This window comes from Chlorocebus sabaeus, chromosome 9 (genome assembly GCF_047675955.1).
Source record: "Chlorocebus sabaeus isolate Y175 chromosome 9, mChlSab1.0.hap1, whole genome shotgun sequence".
Taxonomy (NCBI): Eukaryota; Metazoa; Chordata; class Mammalia; order Primates; family Cercopithecidae; genus Chlorocebus; species Chlorocebus sabaeus.
This window is the reverse complement of record NC_132912.1, coordinates 132,026,149-132,042,875: the sequence shown is the minus strand read 5'-3', so window position 1 is coordinate 132,042,875 and position 16,727 is coordinate 132,026,149. Positions and strand designations below refer to the sequence as shown.

At 52.2% G+C, this 16,727-nt stretch overlaps 1 protein-coding gene across 3 annotated transcripts in view; it reads right to left on the bottom strand.

Annotated features, from left to right (window-relative positions):
• MGMT (O-6-methylguanine-DNA methyltransferase) overlaps window positions 1-11,958 on the bottom strand; it is a 291,371-nt gene extending 279,413 nt beyond the window's left edge. Inside the window, exon 1 of one of the 3 annotated variants that reach the window (XM_007964430.3) lies at window positions 11,840-11,958. In XM_007964430.3, coding sequence (XP_007962621.1) covers window positions 11,840-11,920 — 81 coding nt within the window. In that variant the 5' untranslated portion in view covers window positions 11,921-11,958. The remainder of the gene's footprint in view (window positions 1-11,839) is intronic. The other 2 variants (XM_073019456.1, XM_007964429.3) reach the window with 2 other exon arrangements.
• Between the last annotated feature and the right edge of the window lie 4,769 nt (window positions 11,959-16,727).

Sequence of the window (16,727 nt, the reverse complement as noted above, 5' to 3'; positions counted from 1 at the left end):
CTAAGCCAGGACTCTGGCTTCACCCTGCATCCACTCCCTGCACAGCTGGGCCCCCCAAAGCCCAACGACAGGGGCACAATGCCATCCTGTGCTGCAAGGGTCACAGCCAGCCAGAATGGGGGCATAGCCAGAGCTTAGGAATGGCAAGATCCTTCAGTAAAAGGCTGACAATTTGAGTTTCCTTTGCAACAATCATAAAATCCCTATGAACTTTATATATTTTGCAGATCTACCATCCACGGCATGAATTGGTGAGTTAGACAGAAGTAAATTTAACCTTTTCTATCTACCTTTTCTATGTCGTCCCATCAGCAGCCACATAAGCCAGTATGGTGAGGTGTGGGCCAGGGGGCTTTCAGCAAGAAAGCTGGTCCCTAAATCAACAGAGACCTCCAAACAGTCTCCGAGAGCTATCTTAGCCTGAAAAGCAGCAAAGAGTATGGTTCTGAGAGATGTAGCTGGTGTCCAACCAGACACCACATGCTGTCCTTTGAACCAGGCCAGACCAGAGTGTGTATACTGACCAATCTGGAGGGAAAAAAAAAAATCAATCAACCAACAAAAAGAATCCCAATAAACCCGTAGAGACTGGTTTAAAAAACTCAGTCTTGCAGCATTTGAGCTGGTCTCTCCTTCCCATCAGGGTGAAGGTTCCTCTACCGCTTACCAGAGCATGCCCACCCAGGGCCAGGACAGCACCAGGCCTTTCCATGGCCTGCTGGCCTCTGGGGTCTCCTGTTTTGCCTGCTGTATCCTGTTCCCACCACCACTGATGTTTCTGGTCATGAAATCTGGGTTTCTGTTTGTTATTTGCCTTTTACCACGATACACTCACATCTTTTGGGATGCCAAGAGTTAAACCTGAGAACAGTGACTTTTTGGAGCACTGTCTGGAGTTATCCTCAGCTCCCAATTCCAACTTCGTACACAATCCCTTGATGAGTTTTGTGCCATTGAAACAACTTTAGTCTGTAATTCACCTATATATTGGTTTGCCTGCACTGCCATAACGAAACGCGAGACTGGGGGCTTAACCAACAGACATTTATTTTCTCACGGTTCTGGAGGCTGGCAAGTGAGAGCTGCTGGTCCTGGCTGATTCCGTTTCCAGTGAGGGCTCCTTTCCTGGCTTGCAGACAGCCTCCTCCTTGCTGTGTCCTCACACAGTGTGGGAGGGAGCAATCTTCTCCTTCTCCGCTAAAGCCACCAATCCTAGTGGAGTAGGATCCCACTCCTGTGACTCGGTCAGCCTTAATTTCCTCCTAAAGGCCCTGTCTCCAAATACAGCCAAACTGGAGGTCAGGACTTTAGCCTATGCATCTTGGGGACATGCTTCAGTCCACAGCACCCTGTGCCCAGCATGCTGTGCTGGACCTTCCATTAAGTAGAAGCCACACACCAGGCTTTGGGGAGCATCCAATCTAGCATTCCACCATCAAGAGATGGAAAAAATATAAGCCAAGTAGAAAACAGTAATGTGTGAAGGGCTCCAGAGAGGCAGAGATTATGGGGGCTGAAGTAGCTTCTGGAAGAAATGAGAGTGGGGAGGATTCAGACAGGGCAGCAGAGGACATCTGGGTGGGGGTCAGGTCAGAAGAGGTTCCCTGAGGATAGAGCAGAGGCAGCTCTGGGAAGAGAGGGACACGGGTCCCCCACTCACCCAACCTCAGGGCAGAGCACAGATGCAAAGGCCCAAACGCAGGAGGCCAGCAATGCCGGGGTCCCACGAGGCCGCAGACTTGCCTGGCCTGCAAGTGGGGTCCACAGGCAGGGAGGCTGTGAGGACCATGCGGCTAGCTCTCACCCTGTCTGTGCCAGTGCCCAGCTCAAAACTCTTTCTGGTCCTCACTAAGCCACTCCTGTGGCAGACCCCGCCACTCAGTCTGGTGTGGGTTCAACATGTCCAGAAGCTTCCCAGGTGCCTCAAAGATAGAAGAGGGAGGCGGTGTGGGCGTGCAGGACACCCTGAGTTGGGAGGGTCCCCGACCCCTTGTGGTAGGACACACAGGGCAGCACCCCCTCCAGCCAGGCCCTGCAGCCTCAGCGTGGCCTTGGTCCCAGAGCTGACCTCTCTACCCGGCCACTCCCAGCGGCCTGGCGATGGTCCCAGCATCCTGAGTCACGCCCGCTATGCCGGGGCAATGTGAGCACCCAGGAACCCCAACAGACCATGGAACCAGCACTGCCCCGGACAGCAGTTCCCCCCGGAGCCACGGGATTCCCGAGAACCCAGGACACCCCTGGAGACCATGGAGCTGCTTCTCCCTGGCCAACACCAGAGCCTTCCACCTTTCCAAGAAGCTATCTGCTGCAACTGTCATGACCTTCACAGCTGGGGGAGAAGCGTCTCAGGCCCAAGGAAGGGAAGTCTTATGAGCAAAAGATCCCCACACCCAGGAGAGAAAAACGTCTGAGGAAGTGAGAACCATGACCCCAAAGGCTTTCCGGAGTGACAAACAATCCAAAAAATGCGACAAGGACAGCGGGGGCCACGTCCAGCTAAAGGGAGATGACCCAGGCTCTGGGAGATGTTCTAATTACACTCATGGCAAAATACAACAGGAAGGCTTACAAGCCCATGCTTCCGGAGGACAAAAAAAAAAAAAGAAAAGAAAACGACTGCTTCTGCCTCAAGGCCCAGGTGGACGAAAGCTAGTGGCCAAGTGACAGCAGTGATGCCCAGGAGGACCCTGGAATGAGAGCTGAGGGAGGCAGGGACCACCCACCCATTTGCCTGGGACATCCCCGTTTTAGCACGGAAAGTCCTGCCTCCTGGCAAATGGTTGGTCACCTACGAATATGGTCACAGATTGTGGCTCTCCAAGAGCCTGTCCTCTTGCTGAGCCAAGGACGACCACAGAGTGGTCAACTGTGGCCAAGAGGGTGGATAACGTTAAACTTTAAGAACATTAACTTCAGAACCTGTGCATTCCTTCTAAGGAACAGTTCTTCCTTATTTCAGAAGTGGCACCATGGGAGCGGCCTCCTCAGCAACCTCCTGTGTCCTGGTGGGAAGCCCCTCCCTTCCCACGTCACCTGCCTCTCAGGCTGGCCTGGGCTGGAGACTGATGGCCTGCAGAGGCACTGTGAGTGTGCTGAGCAGCCCGCACCCCGCACAACCACAGCATCCATCTGACTCGACGGCTTAATCTGTTGATAACACAATGGTGACAGAAATGAATTTTTCTGCACAATAAAGAATAGCACACATGGGCTTTTCTTGGGATAGCTAGCTAAATTCAGTAACTTTTAGAAATACATCATTCCTTTTCTTTGCCGATTATTCTAGGAACTTCCACTTGAGCGTTAAAGGCCTTACTAATAAGACCCACTGCATCCGCCATGCCCCACGCCTCTCACACACCTGGCTGAGGGTGGCACACGCTTTCTCATCTGATCCCCCGTCACCCAGACACACACAGCCCTACCCTGCTGGCACAACTTTAACTAGATGACAAGTGCAGGAGGCTGAGACCCTGGCTTTAACACTCCCAGAGCGAATCCAGGCCTGCAACAGTGGCCTCAATGCCCCCACCCAACCCCACCCCACCCCGTGACCCTCCTTCCAGGACTTCCCATCTGTGCTTCCAACACACCGATCTGCAGCCATCCAGGCACCTGTAGCTCTCACTCCTCCCCTGGGAGCCTCCTCCCCAGACCTTGCCACCTCTCACTGTTCAATCTCCACTCAAAAGCCACCTCCTCGGAGAGGCCTTCTTCAACCACTTACCAAGCCCCCCCAACAAAGGCCAAGCTCTTCACCTCATTCGGTCTAGCCAGCCCTCACCAGTACCTACAAAATGTGTGGGTGTGACAAGCAGGTCTCCCCACCACAGGGGGAGCCCCTCAAAGACAAGGTTGCTGAGGCGAGCCCAGGGCCCGGAGGAAGCCCAGCCACCCTCGTCAATCTCTGCTGCCCAGAGGCACACTCAGCCACGCCAGCCCACAAAACATGTCATGTCATGTCATGGTGTTTAAGGAAACTCAGCCCCAGTACACACTATATGTAATTTGCATTCTGATGTGACTGTGCCTCTAACACCTGACGGTTTGGTTTTTTAAATTCCGCAACTCCTGCAGGACATACAGGTTGCCCCTAACAGGGACAGGCTGGGGTGGGAGCAATGGCAATGAGCCTGGGTCCACCGCTGCCATCCTCGCCTGAACGTGGTTGCAGTCGGGCAATCTCCCGCCTCAGAACCCAGAAGCCAGGCAGGGCAGAGGGGGGCCTCTTTACCCTTCCAAAGGCAGATCCTTTATCTGGTTTCCCTCACATAAAAGGCACACACACCAAGGCTTTCCTCTCTCTCAATAAGAAAAGCGATTCTAAACTTAGTTCTTCATAACCACACTCTCCGACTCCCACCTGCTCAGCTCTCACCAGAAGCCACCAGGACTGACCCTAGCTATACCTCCTGAAACTGTCCTCGCCCTGCCAGGCCTGCTGCCACCATCCTGCCTTCTCTGCCCCAATCAGCCCCCTGCCAGTCCCGTGATCTTCTCTGGGAAGTGCTGACAGGCTGGTGTTCCCCACTCACAAGGCTCCCAAGGCCCCTCACCCAGTGCAGCATTTGGGCTCCCTAGGCCCTGGCCCCACCGACTGGCTCTGCCTTCCTGTCCAGCCCCACATGCCTGCCACACCCTGCTCAAACTGAACTATGGCCAGGTCCCCAGATGCATCCACGTCCACAATCCCACCGCTCTGCTCAAAACGCCCAGCCCTTGGGCCACGTGGAGAAACCTGACCAGTAACCGCAGTCCCACAAATGTTTCAGAGGGAATCAGGCATGGGTCCCTGGCCTGCAGGGACACAGTGAGGCGTGTGCACAGTCCCGGGACATGGCTGGCCCTCTACATCCTCCCATCTTTCCTCTGGCCCCCCTGCCCTGGTTGCTTCAATCTCTAGTGGGGTGTGGGGTAGGCACAAGGCACACGTAGGGACAGCTTTGCCATCCCTAAGTCCTCACTGCACCCAGCCTCGCCTACGGATGTCTGCCTTGGCAGTGTCCCCAACACCTTCAAGCAGGAATACACTTGGGCACGTTGCTTTTCCCACAGTGCTAAAGACAACACTTGGGGTCACACTGATGTTCAGAAAACTTTAGCTACATAAACAGGTATGTGTCTGTTATGCCCTGTCTTGCCCCTTAAAGGACTTCTAATAGTTTCTCAGGTTCATCGTTGCAAAGACAGCCTGGCACAAGTGGTTGTGAGCCTGTGCCTGGTTATCAGATAAATCTGGGTTGAAAACAAAACTCCACCTCTACCCCAGGAGGCCTGTGCAAGTCACTCAAACTCTCCGAGTCCTGGGTTCCTCACATGCAACACAAAGACACTCACAGCGCCTTCTCCTTCCTGGGGTGACGGTGAGCATTTCCTAAGTTGGTCTGTACAAGGCAACAAGCGCAGCACGCCCAGAACCACCACCAGGGTGAGCTGAACTATGACAGGAGATTAAAGAGACACCCCAAATAAAAAGAAGGCCCATTTCCACACACACACGAAATGCTGCAGACTTCCCATTTTTGACCAAGCTTACCCAGCGGACCGGCGTTACCCCTCACTGCTGTGGTCTAAACGGCCGTCACACATGGGAAAATACTGTCACATGCTGGTGTCACTGCTGGTTCCTGGCCACTGCCATCGTGTCGGATCCTGTGTTGGTCCTTTGGGAAGTTCTTTCAATTTAACAGACGAATAATGTCAAGGTTCCCACACAGTGTCTCGGGCTGTCAGCAACTGCCAAGTGCCCCTAGGAGCACACACGAAGCCCACCTGCCCACTCTCGGCTGACGTGGCACACCTGAACCTTCAGAACGCTGCCACCTTGATAATGTCTACTGTGAAAAGACAGAAGCAGGTGGCAGAGCCAGTAGCCTCTTTACAGACAAAAGGATTTCAGAGACCTAGCAAATGAATAGGGAACTACCTTATGCTGCACACAGACAATGCTCTGCGACCTTCTGGAACCTCAGATACACCGAGGTGGCAAATGTGGCCAAGTGAACCCCACCTCCAGTCCTGCCTCCACCAAAACCAGAGCCACTCTGTATCCACAAACACCAGCCGCCTTCATTCAGGCCTCCCCAGGGCCAGGCCTCCTTCTGATGGGAACTGCCCCTGGCCCTACTTTTGGAGAAACCTGGCCTTGGAAGGTTAAGTAACTCTGCTCAAGGGCACAGGATTGTAACTCGTGAAGCCAGGTCCAAATGGAAACCAGTCTGTTCCCAGAAGGTGCGCTCCTGACCACCATGCACACGCCCCGGGTGAGGGCTTAGGTGTGTGCAGATCTGCAAAATAAAGATTCGGACTGGACTCGGGGAAAACAAGGGCTCGAAATGGTTCTTCACCGTCTTCTCATTTCATCCTTCCATGAGACTCAGCTCCAAATTAAAATTTCTACCTATGTAGTGGGTAGAAATTTTACTTTAAAAAAAATAAGGATTTATTGTCTCGTGTGCTTATACTTACCCAGGTAGACAGAATAAGCATGATCGTACCCACCCAATAGATGAGGAGGTGCCTGGAGGGCTAAGAGTTTCCCAGGGTGACCCAGCTAGGAAACAGCATCACTCCCACACACGGTTCTGGCACTTTCTGTAGAAAAGCTCAATTCTGTTCCACAAAATGTACTCAGCTGCGCCTCTGAAAGTTAACCCTCACCTGAGACCAGGAAAATGCTTTGACCCAGCAGGGGATAAAAACAAGACAACCCTCTCAAAACGAAAGGGGGGGTGAAATATGATATGGCTGTCCATTCTTCACATTTGTTTGTAAAACTAACGCTAAAACTAACGCTAAAGTTTTGGTAACATCTGCATCTGGTCATAACCACAAAACTGAAAATTCGAATGCTATGATAACATGTTGGGTTTGCAATTTGAAGAGATTCACATCTCTCAGGAGTTACAAAACCGTACTCAGACCCATATGCACAGACAACCTGCAGCAATGCCAACTGCCAATGGCTCCTTCTGGAACGGGGACTCGGAGCTTGCCTGGGCTGGACAGTGCTACTTCCCAGAGGATCCTAAGGACTTCCCCAGAGGTGCTCAAGCATTAGGGTCTACCACAATCCCCTGGCATCCCTAGGTTCTGATCCTGCAGGTCTGCCATGGGGCCCTGTAATCGCGAGACCTCTCTAGCCAGCACCCGCAGTAATTCTGATGCAGAGGGCCCAGGCCACCCTCAGAGAAACGCTCTGCCGCTGTTACTTGTGAAGACCCCACTTTACGGAGAGCAACAGGTTCAAGGGGCTGTGACTCGTCAGGCCTTGCTGGAACCGCATTCCGGTGGTGGCTCTTACCCCACACAAGCAGGAGACACACCTGAACATGACGTCCCCGGCTGCCCACCCGAGTCCTCTTGGTTGAGGAGTAAAATGTAGCTAAAAGTTTAAGAACAAATGATAAATAACTAGCAGTTATTACATTTCAACATACAATGCCCCATCTCCCTCTCTGCCCTGAGATTCATCCACTCTCTTCACCACCTAAACATCTCTGAGCACCCTGTGTCAGAGCTGCCTGATCTGTCAAAAAGGTAAAAGTTTTCTAAACCTCTAGCATATGATTCAATTTGTCGGTAAAAACTGCCACCCGCGCTGTGCTTGCAGAAAATTGTCCATAAACACATCACTGTGACTGGCAGAACGATGTCTACAATAAAAACAAATAGATTTAACAAGTGCCTGCTTTTACACGCCACACTGCTGGTGAACTATCCATTCGGTGTCCCCCAGCTCAGGCTTCTGGGAACGGGCGACAGGGCTGGGTGGGAGACTTTGCTCACTTCACAAGCATCACGGGTAGAGAACTACTCTACCAAGAAACTTTTAGGAGCAGGAGAGTGAACACACCAGCCATTTGTCGCGCTCTCACCATTCCTTTCATGGTTACACACACTAGGACCAATTGAACAACCATAAGAAAATGTTTTTGTACAATTTTTTACTGGTTTTAGAACAGCTACCTCCGGTGGGGGGTGAAGGGGACATGAGGCCTCCTTGGAGAACCCGGCTCTGCTGTTAAGCCACTGATTCAACTGAAAACAACTTGCGGGGTCAAAACCAAGTTTCACCCTTCAGAGCATCTGCATGGGCAGCCCCCAGGGCGGCCTATTCAGTTATTTAGCTGGAGGAGCTTCGGGCGCGCAGGCTGCCGCCAACCGGCTTCGCTGCTGGGACCCAGCACCTTGGTAGGTCTCAGTGTTTGATCCCTTTACAGGTGAACCACACCAGCCAAAGCCACTCTAATACTTCAAAGATCAACAAAATCAAAAAAATGATTTCTTCCTTTTCGTAAATCACTTTAATAGCTCTATAAAGGAGGAAGTCATTCATTACATTCCATACTATATTCATTAATTAGTTTTCCCCCAAACTATGCAGCCCTCCTATATAAGCTGTACTGTCAATTTTTTTTTTTTTCTTTTGAGACGGAGTCTCGCTCTGTCACCCAGGCTGGAGTGCAGTGGCTGGATCTCAGCTCACTGCAAGCTCCACCTCCCGGGTTTACGCCATTCTCCTGCCTCAGCCTCCGGAGTAGCTGGGACTACAGGCGCCCGCCACCTCGGCCAGCTAATTTTTTGTATTTTTTAGTAGAGACGGGGTTTCACCGTATTAGCCAGGATGGTCTCGATCTCCTGACCTCGTGATCCGCCCGTCTTGGCCTCCCAAAGTGCTGGGATTACAGGCTTGAGCCACCGCGCCCGGCCAATTTTTTTAAGTCAAAAAAAAAAAAAAAAAACCCAGACTATTTCCACCAACTAGCAGACAAGCAGCAGTTAATGAAAAGCCACAGAACATACATCTTGCAACATTTGGTTCACAACACAAGGTCTCCAACTTCTACTTAGCTCTGCCCAAGACAGGCCTGCAGAGCTAACAGCATAGGTTCACAAACTCCTCATGCCAACCAACAGCCCTCCTGGACAGCTCAAACCTACTCCCTCCCAGATAAACCCTTTCACTTCAAACCAAGAGTGGGGCGTAGGGCTGGCTTGTACATCACGAGCGTCTATATAAAGACCATACCACCCCACGGTCAGGTTATGGTTTATGTGTCTCTGATTTTAAATCCTTCAGGTCTGATTTAAATAATATCCTGCAGGGCCAGACACGGTGGCTCATGCCTGTAATCCCAGCACTTTGGGAGGTCTAGGAGGGAAGATCACTTGAGTCCAGGAGTTCGAGACCACCCTAGGCAACACAGGGAGACCCTGCCTCTAAAAAAAAAAAAAATTAGCCAGGCATGGTGGCACACACCTGTAGTCCCCGCTACTCGGGAGGTCAAAGCAGGAGGTTCGTTTGAGCTCAGGAGTTTGAGGCTGCAGTGAGCTATGCACTCCAGCCTGGGCGACAGAGCAAGTCCTTGTCTCTAAAAGTAATAAAATAATATTCTGTGGTAAGACCCGAGCCCAGACAGTAGCTGGATCAAAAGCTACCTGTCCCAGGAAACAGTCAGGAAGGACTGTAGCAACAGCCCAAGAGCCAAATGAGCACAGGGCCCTTCAGGGTCTGGGAGGCTCAATGTGTCCCCTGTAGGAACTAGAGTCCCAAAGGGAAGTCAAAAACCTCAGGGCAAGTGGATCTGAACAAGGAACTTTATGCTGGGGAAGGGGGTCAGAATGAAGCGCAAAAACAATCAAAGAATAATGCTAAAGGAAAAGATAATGCAGAAAATTCAGTTTTGCCTCTATTTTCTATCAAAGAGAATATACTATAAACTGAAAAGGGTATTAACACCAAAAAAAAAAAAAAAAAAAACCTGGAAGGTTTGAATCACTGGCTCCTAAACGTATGTCCTTTGCAAAACAGGACAATTTAGTAAGTTTATTTTATTATAAAATACTGGAAGAGTCAGGGCTTTGGTGTCCTAAGAAAGGGTGGGAAGAAGACTGAAGAGGAACAAACTCTGAAGGGGCAATGGGGAAGGCAAGTTATTTTTCAGGCCTTCCTGCCCCCTTCTTCCCTGCAAAAGAGAGGAGGCCCTGATTGAGACACCTGGGAAGGAAACCCAAACAATGAAAGGTAAGCCCCAGGTGATATCAATGTAAGACCTCGACAAGTTTCAAGAATCTGAGCAGCTGAACAAAGCGCTACCCAATGTGTACCTAGGGCTCTATTTCTTTCAACCTTACTAACAGCAAAGCCTTTTTAAAGTAGTGCCTAATAATATTAGTTAAATCGTTATTGTGATACAGATTTTTTTTTCCTTTGGGACACAGTTTCACTCTCATTGCCCAGGCTGGAGTGCAACAGCGCAATCTGGGCTCACTGCAACCTCCACCTCCCAGGTTCAAGCAATTTTCCTGCCTCAGCCTCCCAAGTAGCTGGGATTACAGGCACGCACCACCACGCCTGGATAATTTTTGTATTTTTACTAGAAACAGGGTTTCACCATGTTGGTCAAGCTGGTCTCAAACTCCCAACCTCGGGTGATCCACCCACCACGGCCTCACAAAGTGCTGGGATTACAGGCGTGAGCCACCGTGCCTGGCCCAGATATTTTTTATTATTATTAAAATATATACATTGAAAAGTACCTGAGTATAGCTCTGTACTGGAGGCCTACTTCATCCAGGCCCCTGACTGTGGCAGACACCACTCCACTATTCGAATTCTAACAGGAGAGGGAGGGCGCAGGAAGACAGACACGACAGGCGGCAGAGTAAGGCCAGCTCTCCTCTGCCCCTTGCAGGCAGGCTCTGGGTCCCAGCAAGTATCCTGGCCCTCTGAGTTAATGTGTTGTTAACCATCAGGCAGGCTCTTGACTCGGTTTCCTTCAACGTTTTCACAGCCCCACCCACCAAGTGTGCTAAGCTTTCGTTTTTTTTAGATCTGTTCATCTCTCAGAGTGTTTTAGCCAGAGTGGGCCCTGAAAATAACAAAACCATCTCCTAGTCACCTGCCCAGGGATGAGGCAGATGACGGGAGAGTCTGCCGTCACAGATACTCTATAGGTTTATATTTGGATGTCTATGTAAATAACCAGTCTAATTCTCAGCTCTCTGTGCTTAACTCTCTCTGCTTAACATTTTACTGAGAACAGCTGTGGTGACCCCTCTCTGGACCAAGCCGCTTCCCTCAGTCTGATGATGGTCCCAGCAGGCAAAAGTTGCACACACATGTACAAAGTCTGCTTTCCAGGACAGAAAACCAGCTACCCGGCTGAGGCAACTGGGAGCAAACACCACCCTGAGATTTCAGGAGATGATGAACCCAGGAGTGCGAAATACATAGTTCAGAACTCCTCTGCGGTATTGTCACCAACGTGGGAATTACGGTGCCCTGTGTGTGTGGCTCTCCAGCGAGCCTTGCTTACTCTAGGTATTGATGAATACAACTAGGGTGTGAGGTACACAAACACCAACCATGGTTAGGAGGAGGCCCTTAGAACTTGGCCTCCAGCAGGAAGGAAATAAGGGACTCTGCCCAAGTATGCTAAAGGCTTGCTGCAAGCCAAGGCCCGCGCAGGGGCTTCTGGAAGCTTCCCGGAGCAGCTGGCGGAGGGTAAACTGGCAGCATGGAGGGGCAGGAAGAACCCGGGGCCCGGGCCTGGAGCCGGCACCTGGAGGTAAGGCAGGGGCTGCCACGACCCCCGCCACACGCCAGGCCACAGTCACTGCAGCGCAGCCTGGTCCAGGAACCCCAGGCCCGGGGGAAGGCTGGGCAACACTTTGGAGGCACTTGCGGCGCACCTGGAGTTCGCCCGGGGTGGGTGGCGGTCAGGGCGGCCCCACACCCGAGTGAGGGCGCCTGCAGGACCACTCGAGACTGCCGCCGTCCCGAAGGAGAGCCCCGCAACTCTGCCGGGAGCGAGGCGACCCAGACACTCACCAAGTCGCAAACGGTGCGGACCCCGAGGACCTGCGGGCGCCGGCACGCAAAGCGTTCTAGTGGCGCGGGCCGTCCCAGCATATCCGGGGCGCGGGGGCGGGGCCGAGGGGCGCGGGGCTGGCGGCGTGGGGCGGGGTCTAGAGCGGGGCGGAGCCGAGGACCTGAGAAAAGCAAGAGAGCGCGCGGGGGCGGGGCCGGGGGCGCGCGGGGGCGGGGCCGGGGGCGCGCGGGGGCGGGGCCGGGGCGGGGCCGGGGCGGGGCGGGGTGTTCCCGCCCGACAGGGTCGGCGCATGCCCAGTGCGGCGGCGCCGGTCCTGAGCCACTCTGCGCAGCCTCGCTGGATGCCGACGCGCGGACCCGGGTCCTGCAGCAGCGCTAGCTACTTTGTGCGCCTGACCCCAGGGCCCTTCGACCGGTACAAACCAGGCAGCGGCTTCCCAGCTTCCGCCTCAGGTTCTGTGCCTTAGTTTGCCAAATAGCCCATACCTTTTCCTGTCACAGGGATAGTCCGCGGGCGTGCAAGCGACCTGCCACGTGCCCGAGTCGTCCTGAAGGCGCGCGGGGGTCGTAGGACGGCGCCCGCTTAGTGAGAATCCCAGTCCTGCTCGGGGCGGCTACACTGAGCCCGGAGCGCGAGTCTCTCCCCTCCTAAGGCCGCTTCCCGGGTCAGGGACCCTCAGACCGGCAGAGACCCTGTCAGGGGGCCGTGGGGCAGCCTCCAGGGCCTGTGGTGGGCGGTCCCGTCCAGGCGCTGCAGTCACCGATGGCCTAGACACCGCCAGGGCCTGACTCAGCCGCTCTGCAGAAAGCGCACAGGGTGCCAGGCCCTGCTTGGGGTTGTGTGGACATTATTAGGAGCTGAATTGTGTCCACCAGAAAAGCTGTGTTGGAGTCCTAACTCCCAGTACCTCACAGTGTGACCATATTTGGATGTGGGGACTTTACAGAGGTAACAAGTTAAAATGAAGCCATCAATTAGTGGGCCCCTCATCCAGTAGGACCCGTGTCCTTATAGACAGAAGGCCACTTGGGGAGGAGGATTGGAGGGCTGCACCTGCAAGCCGCCAGAAGCCGAAGAGGACAGACTCTTCCCTGGAGCCTTCGGAGGGAGCAGGGTCCTAACACACCTTGGTTTCAAACTTCTGGCCCCCGAAAGTGTGAGACAATAGGTTTCTGTTGTTTAAAGCCACTCAGTGTGTGGCACTTTATTATGGCAGCCCCAGGCAATGGGTACAGAAACCATTGTCTCTAACATGGTTGGCATAACCACCCCAGGGAGTAGTATCATCCCTGGAGGCTTTGGAGAGGTCACACACCCCTTGGCAGTTTCAAGGATTCCATCCAATGCCCACATGCTCTAAGGCACCATTGCTATGGGCCTTCTAGGTTCTGTTTGTTATCTTAATGGAAAGGGGTCTTCACCTTCCCAGTGTAGCTTCCCAGCTGAGATTTGGCCAATGCTCATACCTTCGTATTTGTGACTTGCAGGATCCAACATATTAGCATGAGTGATAAGGGTTGTTCAGAGGAGAACTTCAGCAGGATTTGCTTTGGGATGAGCCCCGGTGACAATACAGGCTGCATCATTGATCCTCTGAAGTTCCCCACCCTGGACTATGCCTTGGATGAGACATGTTTTAAATAGCTGCTTGTGGAAAATAAACTAGGCCCTGAGTACACAGTATAATGGTCAAATCAAGGCACTTTTTCCCCACTGAGCCTGGACACAGCCTTGGAATCCTTCTCAATACTGTGTTCCAAGCAGCCATTCACATTTCAACTAATGTGGAAGGAGAGATGAAACGTGTTTGGCCTTGGCTCTGGTTTTTTCTATCAGCCTTCTGTAAGACTTTGGGAGACTCATCTGACTGCTCTAATCCTCAGTTTCATACTCTGTAAAGGAGTCTTATGATAATGTACCGTGCGTGTATACAAACTATCCTTCCATGTTAGGGCATGTGTGCATAGGGAAAATAAACCACCAGCACCACACCATACTACTAAGAAATGATGCTATACGCCGGGCCGCTTACAGCCTGTTACTACCAGGACCCAGTTAGAACTGGGATCCTAATAGAACCAAAGGAAAAACAATGCTGAAATGGAATCAGAGTGCTGACCAGTATTGCAACAAGTGTGCTGTTAAGTAGTTTTGCAGTTAACACAGAACTCATACGTTTATCTGAATAATATTTTCAGACGAATCCCTAAACTCTTAAGAAAAAGAGACTGGCCAGTCTTAGCATCTCTGATTCCCCACCCTAGGAAAGAAAGGCCAATGTGGTCATCCAAAGGCCCTTTAGGAGGGCCCTGTGGGAATGGGGAGGTGGTCCACGAGAGAAAGTGCTGGCTTCCCGGGGAGACGTGTGGACCTGGCCCTGGCTCCACTGACAGGACTCAGTCCCGTTGCTGGTGTGGTAGGAAGGACTATATGAAGGGCCACAGCTACTTCAGTGGTAAGGACTGTGTCAGGGGCTCCAAGATCAGGAGCTGAATGTAGGTCTCAGCGCAGAGGGGCAAGAGGGAAAAGGCCACCACCTGACCAATGACTGGCCTGCAAAAGACCAGAATTCAAGGATGTGACCGCTTACGCTGTCCGATGAGCAGAACTCAAACCCACACTCCCTACACTTGCTGGTGCAAGCTCCTCCCTTCATCATGGTAATTTGAAAAACCCACATTTTCATCAAGAGCTCCCCCACGCCTCTCCCCTTTGTCCCATTACAATCTCATTATCGCCTGTGTGTTCATCCTACTGTTAAAGGAACACAGGATGGCTCCAAAGCGAGGAGGTCACCAGGTCCACTGAAGAGTAAGGAACACAGGACAGGGAGGCTCAGATGTGGTGCCAGCCCTGCCCCTCACTGAGCAACCCCTGACTTCTCTGTTGATAGGATGACAGTGCAGGACTAGTTGGGTGAGATTCCTTTGAGGTCTCCCATCTTCAGATTAACAAATCACAACCCCTTTTTCTCCAGACACAGATTCCTATGAAGGACTTTTTACAAAAGAGGTGGGAAAACCGCAAAAGGGTATGCTCAACTCCATTCCAACTTCTTCAAGGAGCTCCCTGGATTTCCTTTAAGATCAGCCAGCTTTCTTGTGGGCACTGGGAACAATGTTAATTTGCATAGTTTCTTTAAACATCCAAATAGACATCTTTCGGGTTAAGCAAATGAACGTGACATGCGATTGCTTCTAATGATTTGCAACCCAAGAAATTTGTTTAATAAGCCTGTCTTCCCAAGCTACTTTTGTGACATTAGAGACCATTTACAACAAAGCTGTCTTCAGTAGTCAACCTTAATCCTTACTACCCTACCTTTGGGAAATGAAAGGATTTTATAACGATCACATAAAACCTTATGTGGTTTGAAAGCCCCAAACTCCGGACAAATGTGTGATGGTCGTGTAACAAAAGAAACATATTACAGAGCTCCCCACTTTAAGTGTTTTACATATGGTTTGCTTTTAGGATAGCATCTCTGGTGGAGGGCTTTGCTGATTAACACAATTGATTTTCTTAGCCCCAGTGTTCCTGTAAATGTTGGAGCCAAGAGCTGGAGTCAGCGCCTTGGACCTGGGAGAGGCCAGGAGGCCAGGGAGTCTCAAGCACTCTGGAGGAAGAAGCCTGAAATGAAAAGGTGGGGGCCATCAGTAGCGGGGTTTGGTGCCAGGTGCTTCTGATTACACTCCTGTGTGACACTAGTTGTCAGCATGGCAGAGGCATTGTGGTGTAACTGCAGTAGGGAGTGTAATCCATGAGTAGGCAGGAGAAAGGGCGGGAAGGAAGGACTTCAGGCAGGAGAAGGGGTGGGAAGGAGGGACTTCAGGCAGGAGAAGGGGTGGGAAGGAGGGACTTCAGGCAGGAGAAGGGGTGGGAAGGAGGGACTTCAGGCAGGAGAAGGGGCGGGAAGGAGGGACTTCAGGCAGGAGGAAGGGCGGGAAGGAGGGACTTCAGGCTTTGCCTCACACAGAGGGTAAGGGAATGGTGCAGGGTGGAGAAAGGGGATGGGGGTGCAACTAAAACAGGAGGGGCTCCTTGGCTCTTGCATTCCTCCAGAGAGGCGGAACATCCTCCTGCCAGGAGCCCCTGGGAGCTCCTGTTGAGATCTGGAAGCCTTCAGGCCCTTTCGTGTCAAGAAGGGCAGGGAGGATAATTCCTAAGGAAATGAACCAGAGGCAGCCCAAAGACTCCTATTCGAAAGACTTTTCCTGAAACTTCCTTTGCCAGTTTGTGGGTGCAGGGCCTGGAGATGGATTTACGCAGGCCCCTGTGGGGCTTGTAGTGGAATGGTGCACAGATAACGAAACAGTTTGCTCTCTGGAGCAGTGCTCTACCCAGGAGATGTGCGGGGGCAGTGGGAGTGCAAAGGATGCCCCTCCCTGCGCTGACTCTCCCTGCAGCAAGCCCTTTTCTTTTTTTTTTCTCTTTTTCTTTTTTTGAATTGGAGTCTCTCTCTGTCGCCCAGGCTGTAGTGCAATGGTGCCATCTTGGCTCACTAACCTCTGCCACCCGGGTTCAAGCGATTTTCCTGCCTCAGCCTCCCAAGTAGGTGGGATTACAGGCACACACCACCATGCCCAGCTAATTTGTCTGTATTTTTAGTAGAGACGGGGTTTCACCATATTGGCCAGGCTGATCTTGAACGCCTGACCTCAGGTGATCCACCCGACTCGACCTGCCAAAGTTCTGGAATTACAGGCATGAGCCAATGTGCCCGGCCCATCAAGCCCTTCTCAAGCGCCCCAGTGTGCAGTGTAGCCCCTCACAGAGAAAACAAGCTCAGCCAGGATATCTGCTGGGGTTGGAGGAATGATGCAAGGAAAGATCTGCAAGAGAAAATGCATGGCACTGGATGTCTAGCGGGAGAAGCACCACTTAGGT